At 31.3% G+C, this 15,885-nt stretch overlaps 1 protein-coding gene across 1 annotated transcript; it reads right to left on the bottom strand.

Moving 5' to 3' along the window:
• Window positions 1-4,083: 4,083 nt before the first annotated feature.
• LOC132060119 (regulatory protein NPR5-like) lies at window positions 4,084-7,077 on the bottom strand. The gene is made up of 2 exons (XM_059453017.1): window positions 6,339-7,077; window positions 4,084-5,171 (listed from the first exon to the last, which is right to left on the bottom strand). Exons 1-2 carry the CDS (start codon window positions 6,819-6,821, stop codon window positions 4,242-4,244), a joined length of 1,413 nt encoding a protein of 470 aa, XP_059309000.1. The 5' UTR covers window positions 6,822-7,077; the 3' UTR covers window positions 4,084-4,241.
• Window positions 7,078-15,885: the final 8,808 nt, after the last annotated feature.

Raw genomic sequence — 15,885 nt, 5'->3', positions numbered from 1 at the left:
TTAAAAACGAGCTACATGGAAGAATTCAATCAGATTTCTCCCCGTTTCATTTCTAATAAGGCGATACAAAGTTGTCAGTATTCAAATTTTAGGTATGACTTGCTCACTTTTTAGGATGGATGTTATAGCCTTGAAACATACATGAATTATACATTCCACTTTTGAAATTTTTGTATCTTGCAGTATTCATGATACAAATAGTCAACTATGAACAACTAGATGAAATCGTAGCTAAGTACAACCTTCAAATTTTTAAACCCCAAAGTGTAGTCATTTATGTAAAATTCAGAATAAGAAAAAAATTTGTCTCTTGGAAACATCAAAGTTCCAAAACTTGGAATTACTTTAATTATTTTCAATGCAAAAAAAACATTTCATACATAAACAAACGTATGTATAAATTAATTAAAGTGGTCACCAAGATTATATAGTGATCCAGCTAACAACATTCTTGTTACACTGAAATTAAAACCTTGACATTCTTATAGAATTATTTTCAATGCAAAAAAATTTATATGTGTATAATTTGTCACTCAAGATTATATAGTATTAACATCTTAAAACCTTGACATTCTTATAGAAAGCTTTAAATATTTCCTTTACCACCACACGTTGACCTTTCTAAACACTTTATATCTACTCCAACTTGCTTTACTTTTTGCTTTTAACCTTCTTAATTACTAGTAAATAAAGCTATAAAAATTAAAATTATATAAAAGCTAAGTCAAAAGATTCTGTAAATTAAATAACCTTTGATGTGCTCTAGATGCGTGCTGCGAGACCACATCAAAGGACCTTTTTTGGATGCAATAAAATTCTTTGAGAAAAAAATGTATCAACTTTATCAACTAAATAAAAGTACAGTTTGATAGAAGAAAACTTCAAATTATAGTTTTTTTACTTCTTAAATATTTAAATGTATAATGGATTTTTCGTAACTTTTGAAAGGTGTTTAAAATATACGTAATTACTAGTAATACGACTTGAATCCTTTAACTTGCTCATCTCTGTGCTTAATTTTACAACTGTAATCCCATATAATCTTATTAGAGCTTCTAGATAAAAAGTTCATACATAAAAAAGAAAATAAACGAAAAGAAAATACAGGTTATAAGCCAAGACACGAAAGTATACTGTATACCCAAGGGCGGATCTATAGTATCACTTATGGGTTTACGTGACTGCATAATTTTTGACTAGATTCCGTATATGTATTCTAATTAAAATTCACTAGATGTCTATAACTATTTAATCATGAATTCAATTATTATTGGACATTAATAGCCTGTTTGGCCAATTTTATAAAAATAATTTATTTTTAAAAAGATTTCTTGGCTAAAAAGTAGTTTGTGTTTGGCCAATTAATTTAAAAAGTACTTTTGATAAGTAATTAATGTTTTAAAAAAGTGTTTCTTATGTATTTTTCCTCAACTTTTAAAAAATTCTTCTGAAGTGTATCCCCAAAAGCACTTTTTTCTCCCAAAAGTACTTTTCAAAAAGTGCTTTTGAAAAAAAAACTATTTTTTTGGTGTAATTACTAGGTAGTAATTACACAAGAAGCAGTAATTAAAAACTTGTCATTATAGCCCTACAAGCCATCACCTAAAATAAAATTTAATTATAAAAATTTAAAAATTAATATTTAAAAATATTGTTTTATAAACATATTAAATTAGTTATTTATCGCCAAAATATCACTTTTTTTTTAAAATAAGCATATATATTAAAAAAATAAATACTTTTTTTTGGGGAAAAAAATAATATTAATAAATATAATGCCATAACATTATTCAAATAGACACAAAATCCATCAAATGGCTATAAATCTTGATCACCCCAAGGAAATTACTTACCTCACAGGCCCTCTTTCCCATCCGTTCTTCATCTTTTTGTACATTTTTAATTTGGAGTGACTTGGAAAACGGGAACAAGAGACAAAAAAGAGGATTTTACATAAAAGATGAATTTAAAATTAATTAATTAAATAAAGTATAGGTAACAAATTAAGGATGTGGTGCGAGAGATGAGAGTTCTTGTCAATTACACCCAATTAATAAGATTTCGGGGTTCGAGCGCTTCACCATATATAAAAAATCTTTGGTATCACCCAAAGGAAATTACTTACCTCATTGGTTTCCCCTAATGGAGGCTCGGGAACAAGAGACAAAAAAGAGGATTTTACATAAAAGATGAATTTAAAATTAATTAATTAACAAAGTATAGGTAACAAATTAAGGATATAATCGAATTTGATGCGAATCTTTGCGGTAAGGAGCGGTTTCCCCCAATGGGGCCCTAAAAAAAAAAAAAAAAAAACAAAAAAAAAAAAAACAAAGAAAAAAAGGTATATGCAACAAATTCCGTCATTTAGCCACACTCAATGTTGAATTCATGCAAGACGACAGATATAATTTTCTAATACCAAATCATGTCTTACATAATATGAGCACTTCTTTAATTAGAAAATTATAAATCAGAGCCACTCATGTTTCTTAGCATAGTGCACTTGATTAAATAAAATAACATTATTATTAAATATATAAAAGGGAACTGAAGAGCCAGCTCAATTCCCTCATCAGAGAAAAAAAGTCTAATGTACCCAAATATGGCCTCAAAAGAACCATCTAACCCCACCATATACAAGAAGCCAAATAACATCCATTCTTGAAAATTTTCATGCACATGATGTTACATTTAAAATAATATCAAGTTACATTTAAAATAATATCAACAAGAAAAAATAAAATAAAAAGGTTTTGTTTCATATTTTGATATGTTCCACTCCAGCATTAAATGTATTTGAAATATATTGTATTTAATATAACCTTTTTGGTGCGACAGCAAGAAAATGTAAGGAAGAAGTTGGGAGGTGCGATATATGGTAGACAAGAAAATTATTGGTCAAAGAAAATAGTCCAATATCAGATGCTATGAGAACCACCTTATTATACTTAAAAACTAGTACTAGTTTAATTTTTTTCTATAAACATTCTTTTTAGTAATAATTGTAAAGCTCAATCGGTTTGTCTTTCTCAACTACTGCTTATCGGTTTTAGGTCTTATTAATCCACAATAATCGACAATAAAATCACCACCACTGTCAGCTTACAGACACAGCGTAGGACCTAAAAAATGAACTTCTTCTCTTTCTCAACAAAAAGAACTCATCGCTGTCTCGGCTCAATTGTCCTACCAGAGACTTGTGGAGATCAGAATAGGAGAGCACTCATTCTTAAATGCTTTCAGCAGTTATCCGCTTACATCTCAAATGCTTTTAGCAGTTATCCGCTCGGCACTTTCTATCAAGGCTCAAACATATATGGCAAGGAATCATCTCTATCTCCCTCTATCCCAATTTATGTGAGAGTGTTTAACTTGATACGGAGTTTAAGAATGAAATAAAGCTTTTAAAACTTGTGGTTCAAAATAAACCATAAATTATAATTGTGTAACTATAAAGCATTTCATTAAGGATTAAATGGTTAGTTAAAATTTAAATTGTAACTAAATATAGAAATGTGTCATCTTTTTGGGACTAACCAAAAATAAAAAAAGTGTCACAAGAATTGAGACGGAGGGAGAGTAGTAATTTTGTCTCCACCGAAATTTGAACCTTTAACGTCTTGTTTCTCAACCTATTTCATTGACCACTAAACCACATCTTAAAAAAATAATAAGTGAAACTAATTACCTTATTAGAAAATAAATAAAGTAATCTACTATGACTGATTATATTCTACTTACAATATGAAAAAAAAAAAATTACACAATCAGTATATTATTATATCCTTTAAATAAAACAAAAAGGAGTTGACAGGACAGAGTTGACAAGATCGACTTGCGTCCCTTCCTCTTCACAAAGCAAAAACTCAGATTCTCCTTTGTCCCATCCACTAATTTTCCCATTGCATTTTCATCTGAGTGCCCTAGAAATAAATCATGAAACAAAAAAAAAAAATCCACAAAAGACTTATGTTGCCTGAACTTAAAAATGTCGTCAAGCATTACTTTGGAGAATCCGATACAAGTGTGACAATAACTTACACAAAAATAGGAAGTGAAAAAAAAAAAAAAGACCACAAGAGAGCAAACAAAAAACAGAAGAAGAATTCATATCATGAAAAAGTGGATAGTATAAGTAAACCTATCTGAATGGTATTAAGTAAATCTAGATCATCAGACATTATAGTCTGTCTCAATTAATGAATTGTTCAAATAAAATATGTATAATATAAATAATCTTAATACTCATGTGAATGGTGGTACATTGATGAAGGATCATGAGTTGAAGTATTAGTAACTCCACCACCTAGATTTAAATACACCATTCTTGAATCAATGTTAAGATTTGATCCAATGTTCCCAGTACCACTGCTTGTTCTAGAAGTATGATCATCACTCATATTAGGTGGATAAATATTCGTCGAAGACGGGTCCATATTCGTGTTCCCTTCCTCTCTTGAAATCACCATAGCTGCTGATTGAACGAGTTCGAGGCAAAGTCTTAACTTATTCGGTTCAATGTGAGGGATTCCTGGGACAGCCCCTTTAAATAGAAAATCGGACGTTAGGGTACGTAAAATGTCCAAAGGAGTGATACCATCTAACGTTCGGACGTTAGGATCAGCATGGTGGTCTAATAGAACCGCTACCATATCTGGTGACACCATTTCAGCTGCAATGTGCAGCGGAGTTTTCCCTGCAGGACCTGCAGGGAAATTAACATCCGCTGCACCTAGCTCGAGTAACGCTTTCACTACTTCCCTGCTACAATTTTCAACCGCATAATGCAATGCAATTGATTCATCAAGATTTAGGCCTTCTCCCATTACCATGAGCTTGACAAGCTCAACGTCGGACGAGTCTAGTGCTCGTCTCATGCGACGGATTTTCTGGTCCTCGAGCTCGGCTGCAGAACCAGGATCTTGGTGGTGGTGATGATGTGGCATTAGTGATCGACGTGCTAGATTGGATTTGAGGCGGAGTTCTTCGATTTTGGCTACAACATCAATGGGAAGGTGTTTGGCTAAGATTTCAGGTGGAAGGCCTGATTTTGCTACCAAATGTGAACAAGTAGTCCATAGTTGGTTCATGTCTTGCTTCCTTGATGCTATTAGAACTCTCATCACATCCTCAATTGAAGCTTTTTCTACCATGATTGCCAATTGCTTCTGCACAATCCAAAAGAAAAAAAACATAAAAAGCCTGTTTGGTTTAACTGATTGAAAATAGCTGATAAGTATCAAGTGCCAAAAAACTGTCGCAAATGTTAAAACTTAATATTTGACATAGATTGTATTTTGTTATCCAAACTACTAATGTTCATATTTGGACACCCAAGAAAAAACATAAAAATATTATGAGCCTCTTTGATTTAACTGATTGAAAATAGCTAATAAGTATGAAGTGTTGAAAACGATCGCAAATGCTAAAACTCAATGGTTGCACAAATTTAGATTGTACTCGGATATCCAAATTAAAGTACTACAGTAATATGTTTGTTCAAAACTGTGTACTAATAGTTCTTTCTTGTAACCAAATGAGGAAAGTAGATCACCACTGGGGAAAGATTTGGTTTTATCACTTTTGAAAGACAGAGAAATCAAGAACCATATTTGGAAACATTTGAGTGTGTGGCATGAAGACAAGAGAAGGCCAATTCAAGAAACTGAAATAATTTATCCCACATGAAATCAAGGTAACAATTGTGAGATGAGACAGCTAGTATGAAAACTCCATCACAAAAATCATTAAACAACGCAAAAAGAGGAAAAAGGATAAAGCTTGCCCCCTTTTTTTTTTTTTGGGTATTCACTTTAGCTATTTCTACATAAGTTAAAAAAAATACGTAAATAAATTAAAACAAGAAGAAGTTCTTGGATCAGATGATTCTGCAAAAAGAAATCTAGTACTAACAGAAAACAGAGAAGAAGTTATTACTAGTAAAGTACTACTACTAGATTTGTCTTTGAACAAATCTAACAACCTTTGATAAATTAAATATCTTTGTCCAACAAACAGGAAACGAAAACTCAAACAAAATTAACAATACCCCATTTCCCAAAAGAAAATGAAAATGGAAAAATCTGATTCCTCTCTTCCAAAAATCCAAAACACCCATATACAATAAATAAAATTAAACAAAAATTAAGTAAGAGTTTACACTATCAGGTCATCTTACCTATTATGGTAGATAATAGGACTTTTTTCAAGATTACAAATTTGGAAAAGTTACTTAAAAATATCTTTTGAATGACCCGATAAATATAAAAATTCACTTACACTGTAGGCGGATATTAGTTAAACTCATTAAAGAAATGAAAGAAGAAATGATTAACCTGAGTGAACAAAACAAGTTCTTCAACACCAAAAGATCTAGCGGCTGAGAGAGTATCAAGTGCAAGATCAACGGCTGAGGTACAATGTGTATGCCAACAACCTCTTTCTCCACAATTAGGCCTAGGCTCATGTTTTTGTGGCACAATTGATACTTGTCCACTATACAAAAACTGCATCATCAATAAGAACACCTCGTACCCTACCGAATTAACCGGTATCACACCCTGAGAGCCCGCATCCCTCGGGGATCCGGGCCCTAAGTTTCTCAGCCCGGGGTCGAGTTGCGGGCCGGACTGAGGGGAGCCCGGCCCGCAGAAGAATTTCCGGAAGAAATGACTCCGGGCTGCCAGGATACACTTATGAGCATGGACTAAACGACCTTCAACATTAAAAGTAACATCACTAAAAGCTTGACCATTGATAAGGAGATTGAGATAATCTAAAGAGAGACTTCTTAAGGAGTCTTCAGGACTACTACTCATTTTTGTTCTGTTTTCTGGGGCTGTGTATAAAGCAATTTTTTTTTCTTTTTCCTCTCTCTATCTATAGTACTAAAAGCTTTTAGTTCATGTTTGTATAGTTTCAAGTACTGTTTGGATGAAGAAGAAGTATTCAGAGTTACAGTGAGATTCTTCTCTCCATATGGTTGGTGTTTTCTGTTGTGTTGTGTGGTTAAATATTTAGAGAGAGATAGAGGGGTTTGGAGCAATGTGGATGGTTATTATGGCTGAGGTATTTAAAAACATAAAAGAAGAAGAAGAGAGAATATGGATAGAATAGAAAAAAAAAAAATTAAGAGAAAACAAGAAATGAAAAAGATTGAAGAGGAAATGATGGATCATAAATAAACTAATCAACTCCCTGTGTCCGTATCTGATACACTTTCTTTTTTAATCTGTCTAAAAAGAATGATGCATTTTTATAATTAAAAATAATTTAACTTTAAATTTTTCTCTTTATAAATTAAAAATATATTTAACTTTAAATTTTTCTTTTCTTTCTCAAATTTCATACCTAATGGATTGAATAGATTTTTTATAAAATGATTTATAAAAATATGGGTAGTCCAACTTATTTTTTTTGGCTTATGATTATAAGCCACTTTTTAAAAGTCTTCAATTCAATTATTTTTTTGAGCTTATTTTAAGCACAAAATGACTTTAAATACCTACCAAACACTAAAAAAAAAAACGTATAAGTCAACTTATAAGCATAAACTATATCACATAAAGCTTAGGGCGAAGGAGTATATCGTTTCTTTCTTCTTCTTCTTTGGTTCCTTTTTTTTATATATAGTTCTTGGTGTGGGCTAATTTAAACATGTAGATATTGTTGGTAAACTGGGTGTTGAAATTAAGGAAAAGAATAATAAAGAGAAATGAAAAAGCTCTTACCGGAGGTTATGAAGGCATAAAAATGCTTTAGTCCGCTTGTGAGTTGATAGTTCTTGGAAAATGCATTGTAATTCAGATTTACGTACTATTACATGTTGAAGATAAATGAGAGAAAGATTATTTTTTGAAAAGATTTTGTGTCATTTCATATTGACATTTAGATAATTAAGTTTGAAAGTTTGGTGAATGAAGGCGTTAAAAGTGAACAAGATAGACAAAAAATAATTAGAAAGAAAATCGTGGTGAAAAAAGACAACCCATTGAAGGAGATCTATATAGATGATACCAATTAAATAATATTAAGTTTTTGAAAGAAAAAAAAAAATTACAACCCCAGGGGGTTGTTTCTATTAATAAAATATTAAGGTCCAAACAGCAAAAAAAATAAAAATAAAAAGCGTACAGGAAAATAAAGGATTACATTTGCAATAAAATTAATATTAAGATTCATGTCATGTTAATACGTTTACTTTAGGTCAGAAACTCATCAGAATCTTTTAGGGCCATTTATTTTATTCTTAATAGAAGTATAAATTGAAATTGTTGAGATCTTTATCCACTAATTAAGTGCATTTATTATTTTTATTTTATAACCATTTATTTATTTAGCATTCAAATTTTAATACAATAATTATATGTATTTACTATTCCGACATCTTAATTTCAATAAAGATAAATGGGGCCTAAGCTCCTAATTGGCTCCTTCTTTAACTTGTCTTTTTTTCGTCCATTTATAGTTTTTCCTAAAAAAAGAAATTCTTAGCTTTTCTATCACTTTTTTTTTTACACTATTTTTGAAGAAATTATAGACAACATAATTGAAATTTTATCCCAAAAAATAGCTAGAACACGTTTTTAACAAAATACAAAGAAAAGAACAGCTTAATATATGTAAGAGACAAATCCTTTCATTTCTAAAATAAGAATATATTTTATATGATGAGTACCATTTTTGTTTAATAAAAATGAAGGAATTGACATGTAATGTCCGTATTAGAGGAGCTGTTATTTTCTCCTCTCATTGTGGGGAAGTTTAGGTCTCTCTCAAAGGAAAAGAAAGAAGAAAATAGCACTGAATGACAATACATCACTGCCTGTCTTATAATTCTGAAATCCTACGATTTGACGTTTGAGTTGTCATCTTTATTTCCCATACTCCCCACAACTAAACACTACCAATCGACCTTTTGCTAACGTACTTCATGTATGTCATGATTTTCCTACAGAAAAAAGGACCAGCACCACTTAAATTTGTCTCGTAATAAGTCACACACGTAAATTAACGAATAACATTTTTTTATCATGTAACTTATATGGTTGATTTTTCATTGGATATTCTATATTTATTTTAATTTAGACTAATTCGAGTTTGCATGGGAAAAAATTAATATAACATTATTACTAGACAACCAAATTTATATTGGTCAAAAAATCAGAAAGACGGGTATGGTTTACTAATTTAATACGTTAGCGAAAAAACGAGGGAGGCTAGAGAGGGGTCTTATAGTTGTTATTTGCTAATAAGCTCCCTTGTAATTTATATATAATATAAAATTATGCATAAACAAGGTGACGTGGCACCTCTCTATGGTCACCATTGGTATTTATCTTTTTCTCTCCTTTTTTTGGCCTTTTTCCTATTTTTCCTAATTTATGTGCTATATTAAAAAGTTTAAAAGTCACATATTAATTTCTTATTAATTAATTCTTTTTCTAATGTAGGAGACATGTAGCCTGTAAGTGACATACTATTTAGTTAGAATATTTTGGCCTAATTAATATCAGCATTTAGCATTTGGAGTCCTTTTGTCTACCATTTTGTAGTATTTACTTCTCCATTAAATTCCCACTATCTACTATTTCTCTCTCCCACTTGTGGTATTTATTTGCCTATTAAACTCCCATTATTTACTTCTTCATCAGAATATAACCTTTAAACCCATTAATAGTATTACTCATCTAACTTTTTACTTATCAATAGTATTCTATTTAAGAGAATGAGTATTCCAGTACTCTTCCACATGAAAACAAAGTTTCTTTGAGACAGAGTTTGCTTTACAGATTCAGTTGATTGTTTGAACATATTCAGGTAAATATAATATTGTTTTAACTTTTCTAAAATGATTGTATTAGTTTTTTATATTATTTTTATACTGAAAAAAACTTAGATCTCTATTCGAGGTGGTCATATTTTTTAGACCTCTTCTATTGAAAGAGAGAGAAAAATGCACTCGAATATCAATTTGTGGGAAAATGTTGTCCAATACATCATAGGTGATTTTCATGGATGCTATTTTGTTAATTTCATTACTATAGTACTTAAAGGAGATGGAAATATGGAACATGCACAATATGAATCATCCCTTGGATTTAAAAATGTACTTTAAATGTAAATACTGATATTTATATTGTTTATTAATATTGATTGATTTATATCATCTTACCCTTCATCTTTGCAAAGTTAATACTTCCTACGTTCCAAATAGGTGACTGTGCTTGACAAATGAAAAAAAGATGCCAGTGACGCTATTAAAGATGGCCGCCTTAATTAAGATTTAAGATTAACGAGAACAAATTGCTCTCCAAGAAGAAATGGCGAACTCCTTAAGGAAATACAAAGTGCAATATTTGGAAGCAACAAATGCATCAAGATGTTAAGCACGTTGGCTTTCGGTGTCTCTCTGGACATCTACTTTAATGAAGGTGGATTAGCTCTATCGATGTATAATAGAAATGAGGCTTAGTAAATGATATTTTGTCAAAGTTGATTGATGATCTTTTTAGATTTTTAAACACTATTTTTCCATTTTTTTTTATGTAGAACATTAAAGTCATGTACCAAAAGCTACAAGAAGAAAAATGCTTTATCTTTTGCTTTCAGCTTTTACCTTCAACAATTAATTTTCTACTCATGTGCTAAGATGGATACCATTTACAGACCTTTCAAAATTTCCTTTTTCTCTTTCTAATTATTTATTTTTATTCTCTAATTCATATGAATAATACGTATTAATGTCTACGCGTTTCTTAATACCTTTGTAATAACTTTGACACACTCCTCTTTGTTCAGCTAAAGCATGAGAACAATGATCTATGCTAAAATCAGATATGCAATACTTGAATGAATAACTTAATAAGTATTGCACACTTTTCCAAAAATTCTCCTCGATATTATAGAAAACATAAGAGAATTGAATAAAATGAGAGGTGCCACAAAGAGGGTGGGAGAAAGAGAGAGAAAGAAGGGATGTGAAAGAATAAACACAAGAAATTAAGATCTAAATAAGTTAAGTCATCACAAGTTAGTTAACAACATGAAGCAAAACAAATGCTAATACGTGAGAATATCATTACCAAATTATTATTTGCAAGTCTGCAACCATTTTATACCATGACAAAATCTAGAAAAGAATATATAATTCTTTTGTTTTGGTTTGTTCATGCATATTTTTCTTTTATATTGTTTTTTTTTCCGTCTGTATTGCCTAATACATTTGTTATTTATATATACTTGAGCAAGTTTTTAGAAGTTTTAGATTAATAAGGAGTATCTCATAACATATAAATGTTTGATCTAATTATATATTAACTTTTTAATTCAAGCCGCGCGAAGCACAGACCAATTTATAACTATTGGAGAGAATAGCGGAATGGTGTAACAGTTCAGGTCCAACTGCTAAGTTATCGCCTGTTTTAACTCAATCGAGCCTCATAGTTTTGAAATTTCCTTGGGCTTTAATTTCCTTCCCTTTTCAATATACGGAATTTTCCTAAGCCAAGCTTCATAGCGAGCCTCTATTTATGTTCAATCATTAGCGATCGTTGGGCTATTACATTTACTTTCCTTATAGATACCACGTTTTTGCTGAGGTTTACCCGATCATCATACTAGAGGAATTACCGACTTTGGTAATAGTTGTAATAGTCCAGACCTAACTACCAAAATATTGTCCGTTTTGGTCCAACCTTTAGGGGTCGTTTGGTAGCTGGACAAGAGACAGGTTATTCATGTATTAATTTCCACTACAAGAGAACATGGAATTAGCTATAGAGTTTGTCAGTAATCCCTAACTAATCTGTCGCTAAATAGCTCCTCGATAATTAGATTTTCTTATAATCCGTCGCTAATTCGTAACTAAATGAGATTAGCATGGGATTTTTACTACTTAGCTACGAAATTTTGTCCGTCGCTAATTTCTTGTTTTCTAATAGTGTTCTGCTCTAACGTATACCATGTTTGGTAGCTAGTAAAGAGACACCTTATTCATGTATTAATTTATGCATACTTATACCGCGTTTGATAGCTAGTTAAGAAGTAAGTTATTCATGAATAAAATTAGTACGACGTTTGGTTTGCAATTTAGAAACCCGCATCACCAATACATGTATAAGTTATGAGGGAACCTACGTATTATTTTTGCGGGGTACTAATTTATGCCATATTTTGGGATTATTTTATCCCATCTAGGAGATGGGATAAATAGTCCCGGGATAAGTGGGATAGGAAGGGATATCCCAGCTTATACCATGGATGCATTTTGTACCATGTTTAGTACAAGGTATAAATTTATCCCAGGATAAATTTATACCTTCTACCAAACATGAGAAAAATTAGTGCTGAAATATCCCAGCTTATACCATGCACCAAACGACCCTTCATAGTTTTCTACTCTTTTGACTTTAATTCAGAAGGCACTTCAACAATTAAATACTTGCTCTCCCTTTATGTAGTCATGACCAGTTACTATTTTAAAACCTTTTATTGATGGAGTTAATTAAAGAATATACGAAGTGAATCCTAACTTCCACTTTCAAGTTTTAAATCGCTCCAAGGTTAAAAAGGCATGTATTTTTTTTACTTTCCACACATATTCTTATATGGATGAATAACATTTTCTTTCAACGTCATCTCTTAACAAGACATTAATTCCACTCCAAAAACGAAAACAAGAGGACACGTACAAAATTTACTTGTGTGATTTAGAAATCGGGGACAAATTTAATCATATACATGTGGGGTCGTTAGGTACACAGTATTAGCTGGGATATCCCAAAGATAATTGTGGAATTAATTTTGTACCATGTTTGGTAGAAGGTATAAATTTATCTTGGGATAAATTTATACCTTATACCAAACAAAGTATAAAGTGTATCCCAAACTTAAAGATGGGATATCTCATCTTATCCCATTATTCCTGAGATTTAATCTCATCTCCTAGATGGGATAAATTAGTCTCAAAAGATGAAATAAATTAATCTTAGAATTATAATCCTGAAATAATTTTATCTGGGTACCAAACCACCACGTATAGTACAAGCTAGACTAGAAGTCATTTTCTACATGTCTATTTTGTCACCATGCTTTCCCCTAAAATTAGGCTTTTTGATATGCTTTCTTTAACATTTGTTTTCTGTCCTTTTCGTCAATGTTAACTTATCTATTCTCCAAAAGAAATCACAGGCCAGCAGACCTACAGCGGGTCGTTTGGTGTGATGGATAAGCAAAAATAGTCTTAAAATAAAATTTTAGTGTCTTGTTATTCCATATTTAATTGGAATAATAATTCGAAATAATTAATCCCGAAATTAGTAACGAATTCCGAAATTGTAGACTTATTTTATCCCACCTTGAGAGTGAAATAACTAATTTTGGAATAATTTATCCCGATATTAGTTATACCGGGATAAGTTGTTTCCCAACCAAACGAGCCCTTAAAACCACCAAGTACAAAATTATATGATATAGGTGCATAGTGCAAGAAAAATAACAGAACTTAAAACTAACGAATCAATAGATTTGGCCAAAGCAAAGCTAGCTAGAATTGTTCTATTGAACATACTATTGGTAGCCTAGCATCGTAAAGTCCGAACAGAAAAGATTGTTGGGATTCTTCTCTTTTTATATTTTTGGACAAAACAAATATTAAAAAAAAAGAGATAATTTATTGTCCAACTTATTATTAGTTGAATTTACAAGAATTATAGTAGCATTTAGGCTTTGAGACTTCAATCTATGTATAGCGCCCATAATGTCGGTATGATTGACAAGAGTTCTTGATTTGCAAGCAATTGATTTGTGGAAAATTACTATAGTTAAGTTGTAAAAATGTCAATTTGAAGCGAAAACGATGGGCAAAACAAAAATAAATTAGGGTCGATACCTTCCAAAGTGGTTGCTTTACTTGTTTTTCCACTAAAACATATGGATCGGATCTAGAATAAAAGTTAAAAACTTCAACTTTTTATTTGTTTTCTACCTAGCGTGTGATATTCATATTAGGACTTTGACTAATCGGGAATTGTATCGCATGAAGCACGTTAAAGGAGAAAGCACTCCTAACCAAAAAAAATTCCTATTAATAGCACATGCTAGCCACTTTTCAGCACCTTATAATTGAAAAATAGATTGGATTTTCAACTGTGTGGAATTATATTTTCAACTCCTTGAGTTGATTATTTTTGAAATTACAACAGGTGGAAAGTGGCTATTTGTTTTCATGCTCAAAATTCGAAGCTGAAATCTCTAGTTAGTGATGAAGGAATATAATCACATTTCAAACTAGAATATCACTAAAGGAATAATTGGTGGTGTAGTTAAAAAAAAAAATATATCAATAGGGAAGTGGTCAATAATAGTTTAGGAGGTGTGGAGGAGGCAAGAATATATTAATTATTATCTTTATTATAGAAATTATATATCAAAGCCACTTGCTTTTGATTCAAAAATTTCAAATTAATCTCAACTTGTACTATATAAAAGAGGTTTTTGGATACCAATTGCAAGTGCTTAAGGGGCGGCATCTGAATTTTGAGGGGCATGGCCCTAGCCCCCATGTAAGAGCTCCCCCTTTAATTGAGTTGCATTTCAAGAACCTGAAAGATCAAAAGATTTCTGTTTTCAAGAAAATAAATCACTTTTGAAAGGTATTTTAAGAAAATATTTGTTATATGCCAAATGCACAAATGTGCAAAAAATTAATCATGGTTATGTACAAGTAATTTCAATTGGGCATATTTAGGTGGGTCAAACAGCTCTCTCGACCCGACACACTTCCTAGGTCTGATTCCAGGCATAAATAAAATGAAGGGAGATATGTCTAAACAATAGCGCACATAGAATTTTTCTTAAACACTTTTAATATAAATTGAAGACACAAATAGATGAATAAATCACCACAATAATAAGCAATGTCAATTTTTATATATTTATACGCATTATTTCTATTTTACTTATTATATATATACGACGAAGTGGTGTCCCGTGATACCTCGTGAAGCAAGGTATATCCGCCCGTGCATATGAAACTATTGAGATGCATAACTAATAAGGGTCGTGGTATTATGATCGGAATTCTTTTCTTCTCAATTTTGAAATCTCTTTTTCAAGCCCTGAAACTAGGGTAGCATATCGGTTGGTTCGGTTCGGTTCGGGTTTGAAAGTTATCGGTTCAACTTATTGGTTATCGGTTTGTAGAATTGTTAAACCATTAAAGAACCGTTAAGATATCGGTTAATGGGTTATCGGTTAATCCGTTGTTGTTTCTTATCAGTTTTGTTATCGGTTTAACAGTTAAGATTTCACACAAAAAAAATTCAAGAACTTCGGCTACTATTGTAGTCAATCGCGTAAAGTTTGACCTAGTATCAAAAGAGGAAAATAAAGATGAATTTCTAAATCAACTAGTCGAAGAAAGATAAGTTCCTTAATCATCAACCATGTACACCATCACTGTAATTATCTAGTGTACAGGGAACTGTAGTATTAAAAAATGGACAATTTTCATAAGAATATAGTACAAAAAGAATAGAATCAAAGTTTAGAATCCATTGAAAATAAAAAAATAGCACTTTCAGCGGGAAAACAAAAAATAATCTCACATCAATACCATTGACATGTCCTGATGATCTGAGAAAACAAGAAAAATGGTTATGAAGTGAAAATCAAGTGAACCCTAAATCTAGTCAAGTGATTTAATGTATGGAAGGGTAGAATTGCAATTAAATAAATGGTTATCGAGTTATCTGTTCACCCGTTAACAAAAATGGTCAAACCATGACCCGACCCAATAAGCCAATAACCATAGGGCACCACCCGATACCCGAATCAGTAATCTATTAACTCGAACCATTAACTCAATAACCCAATAATCAG

Source organism: Lycium ferocissimum, chromosome 6 (assembly GCF_029784015.1).
Source record: "Lycium ferocissimum isolate CSIRO_LF1 chromosome 6, AGI_CSIRO_Lferr_CH_V1, whole genome shotgun sequence".
In the NCBI taxonomy this organism is placed as follows: Eukaryota; Viridiplantae; Streptophyta; class Magnoliopsida; order Solanales; family Solanaceae; genus Lycium; species Lycium ferocissimum.
Note: the sequence above shows the minus strand (reverse complement) of the source record. Positions and strands in the feature narration are given on the sequence as shown.

Excerpts from the sequence above, each read along its gene's own strand:
- LOC132060119 (XM_059453017.1), bottom strand. The coding sequence starts at position 6,821 with ATGAGTAGTAGTCCTGAAGACTCCTTAAGAAGTCTCTCTTTAGATTAT. Across the intron at positions 5,172-6,338 it reads AACTTGTTTTGTTCACTCAG|AAGCAATTGGCAATCATGGT; the intron begins GTTAATCATTTC and ends TGGATTGTGCAG.